Raw genomic sequence first — 20,392 nt, forward strand, 5'->3', positions numbered from 1 at the left:
CTGCAGCAAACATATTTATTTGTTAAAGCCTGATTGCTCATTATTAGCACCAATGTCAGTGTAATACTAAACCATGATTAAAGCCAACAAAGGAATGAGAAAATCTGCACAAGATGGGTTGGCTCCCAATTTACAAAGCACCATTTGAGAGACCCAGGATTACATCTGCAAAGTCCCCATCACCTAACATTAAGAGAGGTTTCACCTACTTCATTTCTGCATGCCAAACTGCTGTTAAAAGCATAGAGAAGGGTCAGGTTTTTAATAAAAATGTTAGCCGTACTAATTTGTCCCATGAGCAAATTTCCAAGCCCAGTAGCCTCAGAAAAACGCATTCACGTCAAATTTAAATGAAGGCCCCATTAAGATTACAGCAGGGGGGAAAACAGAGTGCTTTTGCCTGTGCAATATTCATTACTCGTGTGGAGGTTGCACTTCTCCCCATTTTAACAAAAGGGAGCTTGAAACAAATACTCTCTACACACTACACCTTTAAAGCACTTTTGAAGTGTATTTCCCATCCTTTGGAGAAGAATTGTCACTCTGCGAAGAGTAAACTACAGGGCTCAGAATTCTTTGAGGGAAAGAATGTGCTTTAAAGGTATGTATATGCAGCCATGTATGTATGGGCAGCGGTGATTAACCTGTGGCCTGCATCAGGCACACCATAGGTTTTTTATCTGTGTCCCTACTACCCACCCCAATTTGTTATTTAATTTTAAAAAATACTTTAAAAATATTACTGACTTCTCCTGTAGGTTCTGTCTTGTAGGTCCTGCACTGTGATACTTCAGTGCCAAGAAGGCTCCCCCCAAATAAATTTGTCACATAAAAAAACAATAATATAGTGGAACCTTGGTTCTTGAACAGCTTAGTTGATGAACAAATCAGCTCCCTAACACTGAAAACCTGGAAGTAAGTGTTAGTGTTCTGGTTTTTGAATGTTTTTTGGAAGCCGAACGTCCAACAGTTTCTGCTTGAGTGCAGGAAGCTCCTGCAGCCAATTGGAAGCCGTGCCTTGGTTTTTTTAACATTCTGGGAGTCAAATGAACTTCCGGAATGGATTAAGTTCAAGAACCAAGGTACCACTGTACATATATTTACTGACTGTTTCTACAGGTCCCATTTTGGAAAGCACCCTTGAAGACTGCAGTTCTCATCATACTTCTACGCTTCAGCCATACCCACTTTTGATGTGTGTCCTCTATAGAGAGTTGGCCACAGGTCCAAAAGAGAGGTTAGCCATCTCTGATGTATGGTGTGGATACTAAAACATTAGAGCTACTGGTATTTAGAAGATGACAAGGACATGTACCACATTTATTATGTCAATGAAGCTGAAATATAACCTTCCGCAGGCAAGTTATCAAAATTATTTATATGTTTATATTTTATTATTAAATTTGTTTCTAGAAGCTGCCTTGCATATTGTGAATGAGGTGACACATTAAAAAAATACAAAATTAGATGCTTGTTTCAGCAATTCTAAGAGCCAGAAGTGACATCTGAGTTCTACAATGTTTCTTTGTGCTTTGATTTATTACTTAATACCATAATTTGATGCTTTATAAAATAATGAGACATCTGCAACATGGAGAAATGAGGCATAATCATAAGAAGAAAATGCACCCATTCAAGTTAACTACAAAAAAGCTGAAGAATTCAAAGGACCAAAAATCAAAGGGGAGTGAGTTACATTAGAAAAGCAGTCACAAATACTTTTAGGACACTCCAGCTGTTCTTGCAAGGGAAAAAAAAAAGATTTGAACTTCTGGAATTTATTAAGCTTGGTAAGCTTATTGGAACAGGAAAAATGCCTAGGTATTTGCTTTTGCCAAATGAAATTTAAAGCAACTCTGAAACTATAAATCTGTTTTCAAGTCTTATTTTTTTCAAACTGTAATCCTAGACGTTCACATTTTAATATTTAAAAATAGAACTTCTCAGAACAATTTTAACCAAACAAACTAATGACAAGACTGAGAAAGTGGTCTGCCTCAGTATTTATCCAGTAAAGATCAGCATAATGTACTAGTGTGAACTTCAGTTTTGCTGTTTGTGCAATATCTAAAAAAAGTAAACATGTCAATCTCAGTTTGTAGGATACTAGTACTCAAGCATTCCAAACAGTTACCTAAGGTTCAAACAGTTACCTATGACTCCTCCATTATGGGGGATCCAATTGCTTTACATTTTATCTGGTGCAGAGTGGGCAAAGGGAGTACTGTATTTTTCCATCTATAAGATGCCCCCATGTATAAGGGGGGAAATGAGGGAGATCTATCCATGTATAAGATGCCCCCAAATTTTGGACATTATTTTTTAGGGAGAAAAACCTAGTCTTATACATGGAAAAATACGGTAATTAAAATGGTTGCCTGCCAACCACAAGATCAAGGTGGCCCAACAGGTAGCCCCCAACACCATTTTTGGCAGCCCTCAACAACACTGAAGCCTCCCCTCCCTGCAAGCCCATGTGCTGCCTTCCCAAAGCTGGGTAAGGAGGCACTGGGCTTTGGGAAGGAGACAATGAAGGCTCTGACGTGGTCCTAGAGTCCTCCCGCCTAGCTAGTGCTTTCTCGGGTTTGGAAAGGAGGTAAGAGGGTTCTAGGACCCTGCCATAGGGCTGGGGGGAGCGTCAAATTTTGGCCTCACCCCCCCCCCCAAAGTGTTCAGCCCATGGTTCCATGTCAAAGTACTCTTGTGGCCCACTTGGTATGAAAAGTTGGAGTAATGTACTCCTCGGTTGCTTCATCACTGTAGAATGATAAAGGGCTAGTAACAGAGGGGCAGGAAGAGCCAGAGCCATTCCATCCTGCTTCTTAAAAATGAAATGCTTTAATAGGTCCTAAGTTTTTTTTATAAAATCCTGCCCCAACTGCCCAAGACATTAAAATATAGCAAGCTTGCAGCTAACTCACTACTTGGCTGCAAAAGAGAGACTGTATCATCAGTGCAACTTTAAGTCACCTGCACTGAAGTTTGAACAAAACACACAATGGAAAAAAATAGCTGAAGCCACCAAAGTTTGAACAGTCTCAAGTTACAACCATGAAAAATCTGCTGAGTATGATTTCTAACAAAACACTAACATGTGGAGAGGGAGTTTGCTTGCAATTCAGCTCAGATTTGCAAACACCAGCAAGCTTTTGGTGAATCACAACGGAGACTCAGACTTATGAAAATATTTTAAACCATTACAGCTTTGTACAGATTTAATGGTTATTTAATAGGTTGTTTAATGTTTATAAACCCGAGTTTTTCTCTGATTGCATAAAGTGATAACAAAAGCAGGAATAACTGAGTTTGCAATACCACATGACTATTAATGTACGAGGAAGAGAGGGGTCATACAGACACATCCTGTCTGTACTGATGCACTCTGCGTCAGCCCCTTTCCAAGGCTCTCCTGCAATAGGACAGCCACCCAAAAACGCCTAGGCTGTCCCTGTAAGCTGGGACCCTGATCTCATTTGGCAGGCTTCCTTACTGCAGACATTCCTCCAACCCCAGGGAGCCTTGGAGAGGAGCTGGAAAGGGATGCAGGGGCACACATGGATAAACATATGCAGGCCTGCTCTCCTGCCTGGCACATGGTCCTGGAGGCTCAAATAGTGCTACAGGCAACAATCCAAAACATAAACACCTTAAAACAATAAAATGAAAATAACAACCAGAACTAACACTGCAGCTCACAGTTGATCTCATCTAGATTAACCCCCTTCAAAGGGTTGGGTGAAGAGGACTTCAAAAACCAGTTAGCAAAAGTGCCAGTTGTATCTAGGAGGGAATTTCTATAAATGAGGTGTCACCACCGAGAAGGCCCTACCTTGTGTCACTGTAGGCTTTACCCAGTGGTTAGACAACAGAAGGACCTCTCCTGCAGATCTCAATACAGAGGTGTTCCTTTAAGTATTTGGGTCCCACGTTATTTAGAGCCTTAAACTGTAATCCTAATCTCAATTACCTGGGAGTAAATCTAAGCAAGCAGCAGTCTCCTGAAATACAACACTTAAAAAAAAAACCCAACCATATTTTAAAGCACGTCTTGGGGCAACTTTGAAAGAATAATCACAAAGAACCCCCTTTGGTCTTCAACAGGAATACGATGCAACCTCAAGCGCCTACAGCTGGGGATGTAACTTATGTTTTCAATGTCTGTTCTGTACTTGGTATCTATTCCTCCTCTTGTTATACAAATAGTTCATTTATTTGTTAAGGAACTCTGGCAACTACTGTTGACTCTCAAAACTGCTAAAACCATTTCCCCCTGAAAAGGATGCCTGAAGCTTAAAATCCTACATCTCCTATGCACTAATTTCCATCTCACATTTTGGAATAAGTTATGTTCATACATCATTTTCTTCGCAATAATTTCCTCACTTTGTCCTTTATCTGCTGCACAAACCACCTTAGAATTCCTAATATAGAAATCCAATAGTTTAAGGGAAGAACTGTGTTACGTGTACCCTTTAATTGTATTTTTTCAGAAAAGAAACATTCCCTTCCCCCTGGTGTCTATGATATATTAGCACAAGCTACTTAATGAACAGAGGAAATAGGCAAGAGTATGGGGGGATGGATGGGACTTTCGGGTGTCAAACTTTTACAGGTTAACTTCTTTTCCCAAAATGTTAGTAAAAAGACTCTACTGTATGTTTACTTTAAATATTAGAATACATGGAGACACATTGCAGTGATTAATATGTTCCCAAATGTCTTTTCATGCTTGCCCTGTTTTGCTCCTAAATGAGGTTTAACCCCCAATGGAATTCAAGTATTCCAGAACTTTTTTTGAGTCTGCTTGCATAAAGAAACATTCTAAAGAGCATATTTGAACTCTGCTTCAAAGCACAACCCCTTGTGCTGAAATTCATATACAGAGGTTATTCTTAGGAATTCATTTCTAGGTATTCATTGGTTCTTCCTTCACCAATTACAAACCAAAACATTAATCTGCCATTATCAAATGCTAGCAAAATAAACCAAAGTACTGTGTGACATCTGTCTGTGAATTACTGAAAGGCACGTAATATACAGCATATGTAAGTTCTTCTCTGCACAGGAGACAAAATTGCTTTGTGCTCGTTTCAGATTAATGTATTAAAATTATTTTTCTTTAACAAGTGGAATATGCAATAGCATACAGCGAGATCAACACATCTCTGAAATATACTTATTTTATACTAAATTAGAACTTGTCAAAAATTTCATTCTACAAGCTCCTTTGAAAAGAACAAACAAATGCTTCACCTCTGCTGATGGAAGGCAATACTACCCCCCTCCACTTTCTGCACCTCCTAAAAAGCTGCTATGTGGCGAGTTGGGGGCCCCTCCAGAGTAGATTTGGAAGTGAGGGTGTAGGGGGAGATGGGGTTACCAAAAATGGTCCCCCTCTTCCATTTCACTGACAGGTTCAGTTGAAGGGAAGTGTTGGTTATCACCCAGGGTTTTTTGTTCCTGCAGAATAAAACCATTATTAAAATGAGTAGAGGACTTACAAGTTGTGCTACAAGTTAAAGAGAAAACAATAAAACTCACAACAATGAGAGATTACTAAGCGAACATGCTATATGCCATCAGTCAATGTCTAAAACAGGCAAAATTTGTGCTGGAATTTCTTTTATTAAAAGCACAAAGACCTTGCTAAAGAGTATTAAAATTTCAGTCAATAGAGCATAACTGGCCAAACTAATGCAAACTCATGGATAATCCTTCTATAAATCTTAATTTGTACAACAGAATGTTCAACATTTATTGAAGTCTACCATCTTGATCCTAAGTGTATTCAGCCCAAACCAGAATTTTATTGTGTTACTGAAATAAGATTTCACTCCTTTTCCAACATCGCTAGCAACTGATTCATACAGCTTTTTTCTGATTTCAACTTCTTTGTCAACCTGGTTTAACAGTTGCATGAATGCCATGAAAGCATGTTTGACAAACACTCAAGCTCACTAATGCACTCAAGGTCATCAGGGCAGTATGTGAAACACTGCATAGCCATTGATAGGTTTGCTGGCATAATCAGTGCTAGGAATCAATTTCTAGGAAGAAAGATACCAGGGTCGAGTTGGGCTGCAGAAGTCACCCTCTGATCTGGAAGTCTGTTCCCTTCTTGTTGTTGTGTGTGAACTCTCTGTAATAATGCACAGCTAAAGGAAATGAATTCTGTATCCCCTCAAGAGCACATGAGGCTTTAGTACTGAAAGCAGATGCCCAATGCTGACCCTGGAACAAATTAAGACATGAGCATAGCAAATTTATCAACACAACCAACAATTTTGAACAAATAAATTCTAGTTTAAAACAAGTCTCCCAAGGCCATGTTTGGATATCTTAATAAACTGTAAACACGCCTAAGTGAGCCTTGGGCACATATGGCTGAGGGAAGAATTCAGAAGCTTTAGTGTCCATTGACACTTTACCATAGTTTGTTGTTTCATCAAAGAAGAAGAGTTTGGATTTGATATCCGCTTTATCACTACCCAAAGGAGTCTCAAAGTGGCTAACATTCTTCTTTCCCTTCCTCCCCCACAACAAACACTCTGTGAGGTGAGTGGGGCTGAGAGACTTCAGAGAAGTGTGACTGGCCCAAGGTCACCCAGCAGCTGCATGTGGAGGAGCTGAGAAGCGAACCCGGTTCCCCAGATTAAGAGACTACCGCTCTTAACCACTACACCACACTGGCTCTCAGCAACGAATGATACTTAATGCCTGAAAAAAACATGAAACCATAAGCCAGGGGTAGAGACCTCTGGCCCATAGGCCAATCCTGGCCTGCCAAGGCATCCAGTTTGGCTCACAGGGCTTTCCCCCAAAAAAACTATGCCCACACCCACCAACTAATGTCAACAGGATGGGAGGACAGGGTTTAATTCTGCACTGGCTACATGATCTTGTTCCCAGGAACAAGACTGCACAGCCAAGGCAACACAATTTGCACCACATTCATCAGCTGAGTGACAATTAAATCCCTAAAATTAATTTCAAAATAGGTGTCTCATGCAATCTTCTACAGAGAGGCTTTAAAACTGCTCAAACAGAAGCGTGAGGCCTTTTTAAAGCCTTTTGCAAGTTTCCCCCTTCATCCTTGGAGGCTTAAATTGGAAGAGAGACTTGGTATAGGCTTTGTAACTCCTCCAAGATCAGGAACTTAAAGGGGGAAGACTTGGGAGAACCCTTTGCAAGTTTCTCTATTTTCCCCTTTTGAAGCCTCTGAGATTGGGGGACTTAAAAAAGGCGCACAAGGAGACTTGAAGCACAAAAGATTTTGATAGGTGGGTGGCCTCATGAGGCAGATCCTGATAATGGTATTATGGCCCATGGAGCCAAAAAGTTTCCCCACTCCTGCCATAGGCTAAACCTTTTGGCACTGACCAAGCAGACTGGCAACTACTACTTTTATCTGTTGAAATGGCTGCTCACCCTATAATTGGGCCATGCTGGAATGAAACACTGATACTTTATGTATCTTGTGTACAGGCTTGCAATTTATCATATTTCTTGCAAGAGACACAGACCAAGATTACCTACAAAGGTCTTTACAACAGGCATCTACATGGCTTTAAAATAATGCATGCACATACATGTACTTTTGCTCACCTTGCACCTACATTTTATATGCAGTTATAATTTCATACTTTGTACTAGTTTCAGCTGGTGAATCGAAAACATCTTGGGGGCAAGTCAAGGAGAAATCAACAGACAAGGCCCTGGTACTCATACGGAATGTATTTAGAGAACTGGGGTGGGGGGGGGGGAGAACGACTCACATTGAACAGCTATGTTATTTTAAATTGGTTTTATGTTTTATGCGTACAAGGCAGTGCTGGAATTTCAAAGTTGGCTTTTGCTTGCATTCATCATAAAACATGTTATATGAGGAGCTGCTGCTGCTACCACTAGCAAAACAGCTGCTGCTAGAAAATAAGAGGCCAGTGGTCTTAACAATTTATTTTTCCTCTGGTAAGTACGCCTGATAAATGGGGTTCAGTATTTTATGGAAAAATTAACATTGTTTTCAGTCATTCTGCAGACACAGACTTTTGAAACAGACTTCTGAAATCTATTTTTATATTTTAAAATCCTGCTGATGTGTTCATTCTATCTAGAGATGGTGTCAATAGCTGGATAATGCCTTTTTGTTTGCTAAGAGATTGCCCTTATTTTGATGAATGACAGCTAAGTACTTGAAATTCAAAACAACAATCTATTCCTGCTTCTCAGACTTTTGCAAAGTGAAAAGCCACATTTGGCACCGATCAATACCAAATTCTTTGCCACAGGCCATGCACTATTAGGCTTTGGTAATTGAGTGGGACATTACTTCTCGAAACAGAAGCAATTAACAGACCTACCATTTCCTGGCAAAGCCCTTGTAGGGTTGCACTCAGGTTTTTTTGTGTGTACTTGGCTATGATACCTGAGTACAAAATACATGAGCTGCACGTCAGCTATGAAGCGTATTACATGAATTGTGTGCCCTTGTTTCTTTACAATACAGTATATGCAAATAGACACCTGATCTTATTCACTTTGCTTCTGAGTTATGTTTTGATACACATCAGAAATCAATCAGAAGCTTTGGCCTAGCTGCTGAATGAAGTCCTGATTCAAGTCTTAGCTTCACACCAAGAAAAGAATGAATAATCATCCATTTGTTTTCTCTCAAACTTTAAAAAACAGAAACAGGAATGGAGAATTTGTCACTGTTACAGATACCTGATACAGGTGAAAAACAGTGTTGATTACCATTAAATCTGGATACAGTCTGGCCATGAGTTCATCCCCAGAGAGGAATGAGTCCATTATATCACTTACAAGCATCCTTCCAGGAGGGCAGAGGGAGGTCAAAGGAAGAAGCAGGCAGGTCTCTATCCTGTCACAAGGGAAGAGACCGTGACAAAAACCTAGGACACAAGTGCTCTGCAAGCAGTGGATACCTTGGGAACATTACTCAGTGCAACGTAAGACCTCTCCCCTGTTGCTCTCCTAAGCAGCACATCAAGAAACTGTCAGGGAGGGGTGTGTGTGGTTTTTCCTGCTTCCTCCAAAAGCTAAAATGAAACTCCATCTCCTTCCAGAACTTCTTTAACATATATGTAGAATGGAAAAGAGCAAGGTTGGTGATGGCCACCAAAAAACTGGGAGGGAAATGGCTTAGGCTTGGGATCCCTTTTGATGGTCATCTGTGGCTTAGGTGTTAATCCCACCTGTGACCTCATTCCGGCTGGCTGGTCAGTAGGGAGATTAGAGCTCTCCAATTCTGGCGGAAAGCAAGCCAGAGGTTCTCAAGGTTCTCTACTGTTTCTGATGATTCCATCTTAGGCAGGCTCCCTACAGCTGTTTACAAGCTCAAGAGAGATGTGCAGAGACCACAATCAATTTGGGAGTATGTTCAGATTAAAACAAACAAACAAAAACCCCTGTGCTCAGAGGCCTTTGTGCTTATTAGGAAAAAGTTGTTGTCATCATCTGCACAGTTGAGCTTCTTAAGAATAATCTTCTGGCACATGAATGAATATATATATATATATATAGAGAGAGAGAGAGAGAGAGACTGGATGTAAGATGTTAGCTTGCTGATCCCTTGTGAATCTAGGGACTCACATTTATTTTACTACATTTGAGCATAAAATTTAATCTATGTATTATTTAGATTTCTTAGCGATTTTTGTGGAAAGCAAGCTGTGCATACCATAAAATTTAAAAAGTGATGTCAAACACAAGACATATTTTACATATTGCCATAACACAGGGAAAATAAAAACTTCAACTTCTTATATTTTTATGCATGGTTTTAAACACCTAATAGGTGGATTGAGGAAGATTTACCAATTCACTATGGAGTAGTTGAGGCTTGAGTACAGCAAGGAAGTGTGTGAACTTGTTTCTGGCAATAATGGAGATGCAGTAGCACATATATGGCTGCAGTTACCAATCAAATTCATGCATCAGATCATTCCTTGCTTTTTCTGTTCTAAGGGGAGATCAACCTTTTTCTCTGCAAGCAGCTGAAAAATGAGTTTGAAAGCAAGTCCAGGGAATGAATATGGTGGAAGAGAAACAAAGCAGCCCATCAGCAAGCTGACCCCAAGAGAGGCTCCCTAAACTAACGCTGTAACAAAGTAACTGCTGTGCCAAGAAACCAGATGTGATCACTGAAAGAACAGCTCCACAGCTTGGTGCCCTCAAAAGACTATAAAATGTCAACATAATGCAAAGTCAAGGAGAAATAAAGTAAGCCTATCTAACTTCTGAAATTAAGGCTAAAATCCTATTCCATGTGGAATGCACATCTATAATAATGCACAACACATTGGATGCAACATTGTGTGAGTGCAAGTTCATTCCCCTATCTCACAGGCAATTTGCATCTCTGCAATATTTGTATTTGGGAAATGAGCATTTTACTGCAGAGTCTTTTGCCTCTTTAGTTTTTGGGTTTATTCAAAGCTGGTTTATCCTCAGATTCAGGATAGTCATACAGCTACTGAACTCAGCTGCAAGTAACAGAGATTAGCTGTGGGTATTGTAAAGCTATATTTCCACCTATCCACCTACAAAGTTACTGGAGAAAGAGCCTGTGCAACTAGGAAAGATAATGGATTAATTCTGCCTCCCAAATATTCAGATTGTGGTGTGGCCCAATCATTTTATGATATCTACGGCAGAGAAAAGTATGTTTGATTTAAATAATTCAATGCTTTTATGGGGGGGGGGAAACAACCCACACTCTCAGCTTGGAACTTATGCGATTTGTTTTGTGCTCCACCTGCTAGTACTTTATAGAATTTCAACCAAACACAACTCAGCATTTATTTGCCAAAGAAAAGCCAGTTCAAGAGCAGAAACTGGTAACACCAAGAAATTGGCTCTCTGGTCTAGCTCACTCTGCATTCCAGACTCAGCTTCTACTAGTAGCTGTGGTCTAAACCATTGAGACTCTTGGGCTTGCTGATCAGAAGGTCAGCGGTTCGAATCTGATTTTCTGATTTCAACTAAGCTCCCTCTAGCTACACAACTGTTTATATTTCCAGACAAGGAATGGGCTCTGTTTATATCTACAGTTTTGAGCAACCAATGTGGAGAAGGGTGTGTGTGCTCAGGAGAGCCTCTCGCACCCGTTTTCTTGTCCAACAGCCCTACAGTGCTGTCAGTCAGGTCTTACTGCCTGGTAGTTGCTGCCACCACCCTTCCCCTCACTCTCACAGCCCAGATGGGAGGGGACTGATGATACATTAAAACACCTTGAGCTTGTGCATCCTGCACTCCTTGGTACAACCTGCTCACAACTTGCTGGGGGAAGCAGGGCTAGCTATCAGGGGGCTTATTCTGCCCAAGATCAAAGCAGCTTGCTTGGTTCCCTGGTAGATCCCCCTCAGCTTCCTAAAACCCAGGCCAGGAACTCTGAAACCCATGCACACTGCATTCCCCAGGGGGGTAGAGGCAGCCCATGCTCCCCTAGTCTTTCCCAGTGCTCCGAAGAACACACTGGTCTCTTAGGACTCCTAAACTTTCAGTAAAATGGATTCCAAAACGTCTAGTTGTCGGGATCTCAGATTCTCCTTTGTCTCTCAGTTGCCTTCCAGACCATCAGCCATGGTATCCCTTCTGGAGTGGCTGTCCAAGTTGGCATTACATTGCAGTGTTTCCACTTGCATTTGAATAGTTGGTTCACTCATGATTATCCAACTCTTGGTAATTCTGCTGCCCCTGAACATGTGTGTGTGTGTGTGTGTGTGTGACCAGGAGAGGGCATTCTTTGTGGCAGTTGCTAAGCTGTGGAATTCCCTTTTAGAAAGGCATTTAGCTTGTAATCGGTTTTAACTGTCGGGGTGGGGAGCCTTTTTGAGTAATTTTTATTTTTACTTGCTGTCTTGCTGTTTTCTGCTGCTATTTTAATGTTTTCATGCTTTTGTATTAAATCAAAAGCAACATTTTGAATTGTTAACTTGTGGTTTTATTTTTGCTGCTAGGTGCCTTGAGCTTTTTTGAGGAAAGGCAGGCTATAATAAACAAAATAAATAATAAATAATTGTGAGAGTGGAGACAGATGATTGCTGCTTTCTATGGATTACCAGCTGACGTGTGGCAGATTTTCAAGCAATCATTGCACTGTTAGTGGTTGTCTGCTTCAGTCCACAGATTGCAAAAATATAGCCTATAGACTTGCTCTTGGGCCATGCGAGCTGTATGCCATCCTACAAATGCCTGTCAACTAGTCTGTGAACTGGATCTTAGCTTAAGAGACCTTTTTCATGCTTCAGGTTGAGATGTGATGGGACAAATCTTTCTGCTTCTGTCCTTGATTCACAGAACCCTCATTTTAGGGAACATAAAATTATTTTCAATCTGAACGTCTTCATAATCCTTGAAATGCAGAAGTCCACCAGAAAGTCCATTCCCATGATAAAAATACATATGGTGGGGTTCACCTAACAAGTACCAACAGGAGACATTCAGTGGGGCTTGCCTCCCTCTACCCCTAAAACTGACTCGGAATAACCCTCTGAATGATGCATAGCAGGAGGAGAAGGGGGATAGGCCTGTCTGGGAAGTCGAACTGTTTGCACTGACAGAACACTCACCTTAGCACAGTGCCAAATTCCTCCTATATAAATCTAAATATTTTTGTATAAGTTAAAAGTGAATGGTTACATATTGCAAACCTTCTCCAAAGATACTATGACCATCACAAATTATACATTTATTTTAGAAGGCAAACTTCATATATAACACATAACAAAAACTATCGGTTTTAGGCACACTTATTTAAGCAGTGGTTTATAAAACATGGTTCTGTTCCAATCAAAGCATTTTTCAGAGTACATCTGAATCTTACAGGCTCAAGATGGTTTTGCCTACTAATTCTCTCTTCACTGATCAGAATATAAAATGCGAGCAGTTGAGAGACAGAATGTATGTAACTGTTCTTTCAAGTTTCATGTTTTATAATTGTATGAGAAAATAAGAGGGACAATGCCATCTTCTGGCCAAATCAAGTTAGCATGGAATAAAGATATTAATTAACTTCCATACTTAATACATGCTTGGCTCTTCAAAGTTTAAATTTCCCTTTCTCATGAGTTTTGGCATTATATGAAAAGAAATGTGCTTATTTACCAGAAGCATATGCTTACTCTTAAAATGAAAATAATTAACATAGCATTTGTCTCACTTATTGCTACTGACTGTTACACCAAAAGATTTAGCATTATTTATGCTAGATTTAGTTGAAACCAGTACAAAGAAGAAGAAAAAAACATTTCTTGTTATTGCACATGCAGACTGTTCTTCAGGAGAAGAGGCTTAAGACAAATAAAAAAATCTATGATCCAAAATTCAAAGGTGTATCCAGCCATGTCACTCATCTGACAGAATGGGGAAGGGGATTTAGAGAGGAGACAAATGAGCTTCCCTCCCCATTCTTCTGATAGAAGCCTTACCATCAGCTGAGTGACACTGCTTATACAACCCTTTGCAAGTTTGCAGCAGAAGCTAGCTGTGGAAGCACTAACTGACAAGATCCTTTGATGTCTCCAAGAACTGCCCCCCCAAAAAAGATACCAAGCAAAATGTTTCATGTATAAAAAGAGCATTTCCTTGAAAAATGATGACAGCAAAGAAACAACAGAAAAATGGACTGAGGTGTTGTGCTTCTAAAAAGAAAAAAGACCTATATAGTGGGAGGGGCAAGCTGGCACTCACTGGGCACCTGGCATTTCAGCTGCAGAGCTGCGAGGAAGCCTTGCTTATTCCGTGGCTAAGGGATGTGCTGTGAGTTATCTTTTTATGCTATATCTGTTTCCCCCTGTTTTAGAAGTGGGTTCTGTTAGTAACTGGATCAACGAGGAAGCCTCTTCTGAGACATATGCTCTCCCTGCCACTTCTCTGTTAGCTACAGCAGGATACTCCAAACATCTCTAAATCATAGTTTCCATACTGTGTTTCTGGGGGGCCTTACTTACTTGAAAGCAATAGCTGAACAGAAGATGCAAAGAATATGGAAACTTTTTTTTTTTGCATTTTAATCCAATGAACGCGCACTTTAAAAAAAGAAGAGTGAACATCAGAGTTACAGCTGTCTTATTGCTTCTTCAGCATTTAATATGTGACATTTAAGAATATTACATTTATTTATTTATTAAAAAAGAAAAACCAATCATGGATATATCAGAAGACATTTACCTGGGTTTTTGTAGATACTGAGTACATCCTTGAAATAATGAGGTAAAAATCTTTCTAGTAAAAGCAGCACATCCTCCAATTCCTCCAGAATCCCCACAAGTAGGAAATTTTCATTCACATTCACTTTTGCTCTTTCAAGGGCCCATTCCCCAGGCTCCCTTCAAGAACATAAAAGAAAAGAATCTTTAAATTGAATTTGCAAACAAAAGCTTTACTCTGTAATAAAAACTGAGTTTAGAACAATTCACAGTATTAAGGCTGCTAGGCAGCTAGAATATTTCACCAACTGCGGAATATCAATCATTTTTAATGTTCGCTATCTAAGTTTCTGTGGCATATTTTAAGACTTTCAAATAATCTTGTTTATAAGCCATCAATATACCAAGAAGCTGACATATGGCTTGCCCTGCACAGCATAGCCCAGCTTTCACTAACCTGGTGCCCTCCAGAGGTTTGGACTATAACTCTTATCAGCCTCAGAGAGCACCTGAGTTGTAATCTAAAATTTCTGGAGCGCACCAGGTGAGTAAAAGGTAGCATAAACCTCATTAGGTTTAGCAACTTAAAGCAACAAAGGGTCTGCCTAATCAAGGGATCTAAGCCGTCAATCGTGGCCTATTTGTGTTTGGGAATGTTATATGGTCAGCAGGCCAAATCCTTATCTCCCCTACCCAAATTAGACAGCACTCACCCATCACATCACTTGGTGTCACTATGACACCAGGAGATGGTCACTGGAATTCAAGGCAGCATGCAAGGTTTGCAAAGAGCCCTGAGTGGTAGTTTAAAGTGCCTTTATTCAGGAGGCCTGAAATCACCACACATCAGCTGATAGACAGTGACTTCAAGTCTACTTCTGGCAGGGAATTGGCTGTGTCATCAGGTTCAGTTGCATCTCCACCTGCCCCACATCTGATGTCGCAGATGGGGCAGGTGGCTATATTCTGGCAAAACCTGGATATTGAATTCTGGACAAATTGATGCTTTTAGAGGTGTGAAAAGAAGAGGCTTATTAGAGCCATCTTATTTTTGCATTCCTTCTATTCAGTATTTTAGAAAGGGAAGGGAAGGTCGATTGATCTGTCCTCTCTTTTTTTGTCCAGTCCTTTAGCATTTGGCACAGCTTGCTTTCTAATGCAATCTGTGAACTGGTATTCTGCACAACTCCTTGACTTTCAGATTAATTACCAGCATGATATAATTTGGGCTCTCTGCTGTTTTCTGTGGAACATTCCAAAACTGAAATCACCCCAGCTCCAGTAGGTGGTAAGAAATAACTTTGAAAAGGGAGATAACATAGTTACCTGCATCTTGGATGCTGTCCACAAAAATATGGAATAATATAAAATAACCTGGGATTGGAACATTCAGGGTAGTTCTCAAGAATGCATACGTTAATATCCTAAAAGAAGGGGAGGGGGGAAGAAAAGAAAATGTTGTAAATGAACTATGAAGTTCTCTGTTGTCTTCCAGTGATGGAGCACAGATCTAAGGCCCGAATTGTCAAACAAACCATTGCATCAACATGATTTACTACATTCAGAAGGGAATCCTCATGTTTTATTTATATTGCTTTTGAAACTTACAGGTATGGGTGTGTAAAAGTAAAGGTAAAGTGACCCCTGACCATTAGGTCCAGTCATGGCCGACTCTGGGGTTGCGGCGCTCATCTCGCTTTATTGGCCGAGGGAGCCGGCGTACAGCCAGTCATATGGCCAGCATGACTAAGCCGCTTCTGGCGAACCAGAGCAGCACACGGAAAGGCTGTTTACCTTCCCGCCGGAGCGGTACCTATCTATCTACTTGCACTTTGACATGCTTTCAAACTGCCAGGTTGGCAGGAGCAGGGACCGAGCAACGGGAGCTCACCCCGTTGCGGGGATTCGAACCGCTGACCTTCTGATCGGCAAGTCCTAGGCTCTCTGGTTTAACCCACAGTGCCATCCATGTCCCTCTATGGGTGTGTAGATGCCCTTTCAAAACAAAACAAGATCCAGTTATATCCGCTTCCTTGCTAACAGAAATCTGTTTGTGCAATGGAACTTCTTATTTCTTTTCTCCCCTTTCCAGCCACACCTGCAATCCCAAAATTTGATATGGAGGCTCTCTCCAAAGTTTTGAAGCAGATTTGGGATATACGGGCAGCTGCAGGGAGATGGAGAAGGAAAAGCGCTGCTGTGCAAGCAGACAGCTGCTCATGCTACACTGAATCTCACCCATAATTTTAAGATCAGCACGAGTATTGGAAATATCAGTTCCTTTACAAAATATTCAGCTACAAGTTATCTAACTACAGAAAGTTTTGTCAAGTTATGCATCCCTTTAAAATGCAATGTTTTATAGTATACACTTATGCAGCTAGAGAGGCTGAAATCTGGAACTTGTCCAGTGAACACCTTTCCACCATACCCTCAAATTGGCTAGGAAGTTTCTGGGAGTAAACCTGTGGGGGGTGGGGAAGCCATTATTGTTTTTGAAATTTTCACGCTTGCAAGTTAACAGTTCCTTCAGCTCATGTATTCATAGTCTCTAAAATGGACAAAATGAATATGAATAGTGGGTTAGTGGTAATTTATCAAGAACCTGATTAAATTTCCAAAAGTGAGTAACAATGCATTTAGTCTCAGACCGGAAATTATACAGATGTATGTCAGAGGCACAGTTTGCTGCAACAAATCTTCTCAAGTTTGTTTTTTTTCCTTTTAAATCTTTAACTGTTTCAAAATCAAATGTATAAATCTGGCACAGTCTTCACATTCATGTAACAATTCCAATAGCACACACTGTGCTGAACAAATTTGTGGAGGTATTCCAAAAATGAAGCATAAATATTCACAACCATATTTGAGGAATTATGTATTAGCAAATTAGAATACAGTGGTACCTCGGGTTACAGACACTTCAGGTTACAGACTCCACAAACCCAGAAATAGTACCTTGGGTTAAAAACTTTGCTTCAGGATGAGAACAGAAATCATGTGGCGGCAGTGGGAGGCCTCATTAGCTAAAGTGGTACCTCAGGTTATGAACGGACCTCCAGAACGAATTACCATAAGTTCTTAACCCGAGGTACCACTGTACTGTGTTCGTAAAATGTGTTAATTCTATGCAGAATTAGATAAATTAACAGGAAGGATCTGAAACTGACGAGATCACAAGTTTACCAAGGACTGGAGAAAATTTGTGGACTATATGAAAAGCATTTGTGATACGCAAATAACGTTTGTGGGTTTACAGGAAGCTTTGTGAAGAAATAATATTAGAAACACTGTAAAAAAGGGAATAAAGGAATAGGTTTATTTAAAATAAAAGGCAATGTTAAATTTAGAATTGCGGATAGAAGATTAGAAAACGGAAGATTCGCGGATGAGCTGAAGGAAGTCAAAATTACGTATTTGTGATAATATTGAAAATGTATGTTTAAATCTTGTATTGAAAATTGAATAAAAATGTTTTTTTTAAAAAAGGATAGACCTTAAATGGAAAAAGTTTTAAATACCACTAATCTAATGGCTCCAATAATGCACACTTAAAAGCATATTATTCAACAGTACATATTTGTGTAATCCTTACTATAGAACTAAAATAATTATATTGTTTTTAATAGCATGAATTTTAATTTGATTTCAGCTCTGATATGTTGTTGTTGTTGAAGGAATGTTAGCAGGCTATTGACTACAAAACCTTATCCCCTCAAATGTTTGTCCCAGTATTTTGTCTGCTCAACCCTTTAAAGCCTAGGGGCTTCTCTCAGCTAATGAAAATCTACTTTATCTTCTGGCTTTGGTTAAGAAAACTAAGCTTTAAGAAGACCTGTTAAAATCTGTGTTTGCATAACATATTTTGAAAACTACTAAGAGGATTAAAAAAACAAGCTAAAAATTATAAACCTTAAAGCAGAAAGGTTTATATAAGAGCATATTCAAGTATAAGCTATCACAATGTAGACTAAAATCATCTGCAATGGCATATTACTTCCCATGCTAACTGATGATATTCAGGTTGCCATCTAATAAACTGGAAGTATCACATGAATAATATAAATGCATGTGTACACCATCAGTATGGCAACTGAAGACAGAACTACAAATGGACATTTTTCTGGACCTTTTCTGCTTTTTCAAATGAAATAAGCTATTAAAGTTTCTATAAAATTTGTAAGTCAGAGGAAGCATCTAGAAGTTCTTATAAATCATAATACAGGAAATAAGAAGATCTTGATATGCATGATTTCCTGGTCCAGTGCCTACAGATAGTACAATGGATGTAAGCATACAAACCTGCACCACCCTTTTAGAAGAATGGATTTTGTTAAAACAGAAGAGCCAGGCTTTAGGTACATCATAAGATTTCAAATTAGATACCATTCCATTCCCTAAATAGCTTGATGTTAGAACTGAAGATAAACAAGGGCAATCCTCTCTCTACGTTAAGCAAGTATAGGATTGTAGCCTGATTCTTTTAGAGAGCCAGGGTTCTGATTTGTGGACCATAGCTTTCCCACTATAAATAGTGTGTGTTTAACACCACCAATTTTAGTGCAGTTATAAGGAAATATCATGGAGAGAGCACATACGAAAATAACTTCTGAATCCTGACCCCATTTATGTTGAGACAGTACTTGCACCTACAAATTTAAGAACTGTCCCTCCCAACAGAAACGCATTTGAAATAATATATGCAAAATGTGATATATAAAACAGTGTTCGAAACTCCCTTGTTCTAGGTGCATTTTGCGACAGGGAATTTCATTAGTGCGAGCAGTTTCTGAGCTCAGATTCCAGATTAAAACTACAGAGTGGAAAGTAAAGAGGACCCTTTTCTGCCTCCCCTGTTCCAGCTGCTCTCTGAAGACTGGAGAAGAGACCCTCTTAAGAATATTTGGGGGGTGGACAGGGGAAAGACTAGACCATATGAAAAATGAACATAATGTTTTGCTGCAGTTCATTTATTTTCACTTTGTATTCTTGTTATAGAAAAGCACACCTAGACAGTCCGTTGTTGCACCCATAACCTCGGTTTAAGCTGCCATTTAGTTCCTAGCTTTCATATCTCAGTTTCTAACACTGATATAAAATGCTCACATACAGCATTTTTGTACTGTCCTTAATGCACCTGTGTGGTTTGAAATAAAATCACACAAAGTTAAAAACAGTCCCAATACAGAAATGGCTAATAAAAAGCAACAGATTAAAAGCAGGGTTAAAAAGAGAGAGCTGTAGTAGCTCTTACTTGTTCTTAGCCTTTTAAGCACTTAATCATGCACTTCCAGATACTAGCCAAATCTAGTTCATCATTATTAAACAATATAACCAAAGGCATCTCATTTTTTCACCAAATATTTTGCCCTAGCTTTCCATTAGATTTAATTGGTTTTTCTACTTTCATATATATTCCCTAATGAAGATGAAGAGAGATGTCAACTGAAGGCATATCACAAGAGCTGCAGAGGAAGTGGTGAACTATATGAATGGTTTTCAACTAGAAAACAAAACTAAAAAGAGGGAAATTGATTAAAAATATGAAAAAATCAATGTGTGAGCCTAGTGAGGGGTGAACTCTCCTTCTAAAAAGGGTTTCCCTTTCTAACATGACAGCTTGTGTCAACAGTGCTCATCACTGAAAGCCAAAGAAAATTTCCTTGCTCTAGTGAGAATCCTCAAAACCACTTGCCAAACTTCTAATACTCCACCACCCCCAAAATGCTTATTTACATTACATTATTATTTACAAACAGAGCAAGCTGGTCGTCATACAGGAAACTAGACTTCTTCCATCCTGTCTGGCACTACCCCAGACCACCTTCCCTTCTCTGCATTTATGGCTAAATTTATCATTCATTTCCAGTCTACACTTCTGAATCATTTTCCTCTAGATTTTTAAAGAAACCAAAGAGCTGATAGGAAAACAAACAAAGCTAAAAGGCAAAGCACATGACCCAAACAGACTTTGGAAAATTAAGACCCCATTAAAGTTTACATAGATATCTGAAAAAACTATTTTATTTTACACCATATTTCTGCTCATTAGGGCTCAATACAGTCACTTAGGTGTTTCTCTCTTCTGCTCATTCTAAAGTGGAGAGAGGAGTGTTGAATCCCATTATCTATAGGGAACCATTATCAAAATTAAGTACAAAAAGAATAAACAGATCTGAAGCCTGCTTGTCCAGCTACGCTATTTAGGAGTCATGATGGCC

At 39.6% G+C, this 20,392-nt stretch overlaps 2 protein-coding genes across 8 annotated transcripts in view; one reads left to right on the top strand and one right to left on the bottom strand.

The window, feature by feature from the left end:
- LOC309528111 (uncharacterized protein) overlaps window positions 1-20,392 on the top strand; it is a 103,812-nt gene that overhangs the window by 59,752 nt on the left and 23,668 nt on the right. For 4 of the 6 annotated variants that reach the window (XR_014217512.1, XR_014217513.1, XR_014217515.1 and 1 more), the window contains one exon: window positions 9,988-10,719. The exons of 1 other annotated variant lie outside the window; for it this stretch is intronic. The gene's annotated coding sequence lies outside the window, so the exon portion shown is untranslated. Of the gene's footprint in view, window positions 1-1,119; window positions 6,470-9,987; window positions 10,720-20,392 lie in introns of those variants that run through there. One more of the 6 variants, XR_014217519.1, reaches the window with a different exon arrangement.
- UST (uronyl 2-sulfotransferase) overlaps window positions 1-20,392 on the bottom strand; it is a 117,780-nt gene that overhangs the window by 14,432 nt on the left and 82,956 nt on the right. The window contains exons 6-8 of one of the 2 annotated variants that reach the window (XM_082215302.1): window positions 15,498-15,595; window positions 14,194-14,351; window positions 12,209-12,325 (exon numbers count right to left, since the gene is read on the bottom strand). In XM_082215302.1, the coding sequence (XP_082071428.1) occupies window positions 12,243-12,325; window positions 14,194-14,351; window positions 15,498-15,595 (339 nt within the window). In that variant the 3' untranslated portion in view covers window positions 12,209-12,242. Of the gene's footprint in view, window positions 1-12,208; window positions 12,326-14,193; window positions 14,352-15,497; window positions 15,596-20,392 lie in introns of those variants that run through there. The other variant, XM_082215301.1, reaches the window with a different exon arrangement.

Source organism: Podarcis vaucheri, assembly GCF_965113315.1.
Source record: "Podarcis vaucheri genome assembly, chromosome: 3".
NCBI lineage: Eukaryota > Metazoa > Chordata > Lepidosauria > Squamata > Lacertidae > Podarcis > Podarcis vaucheri.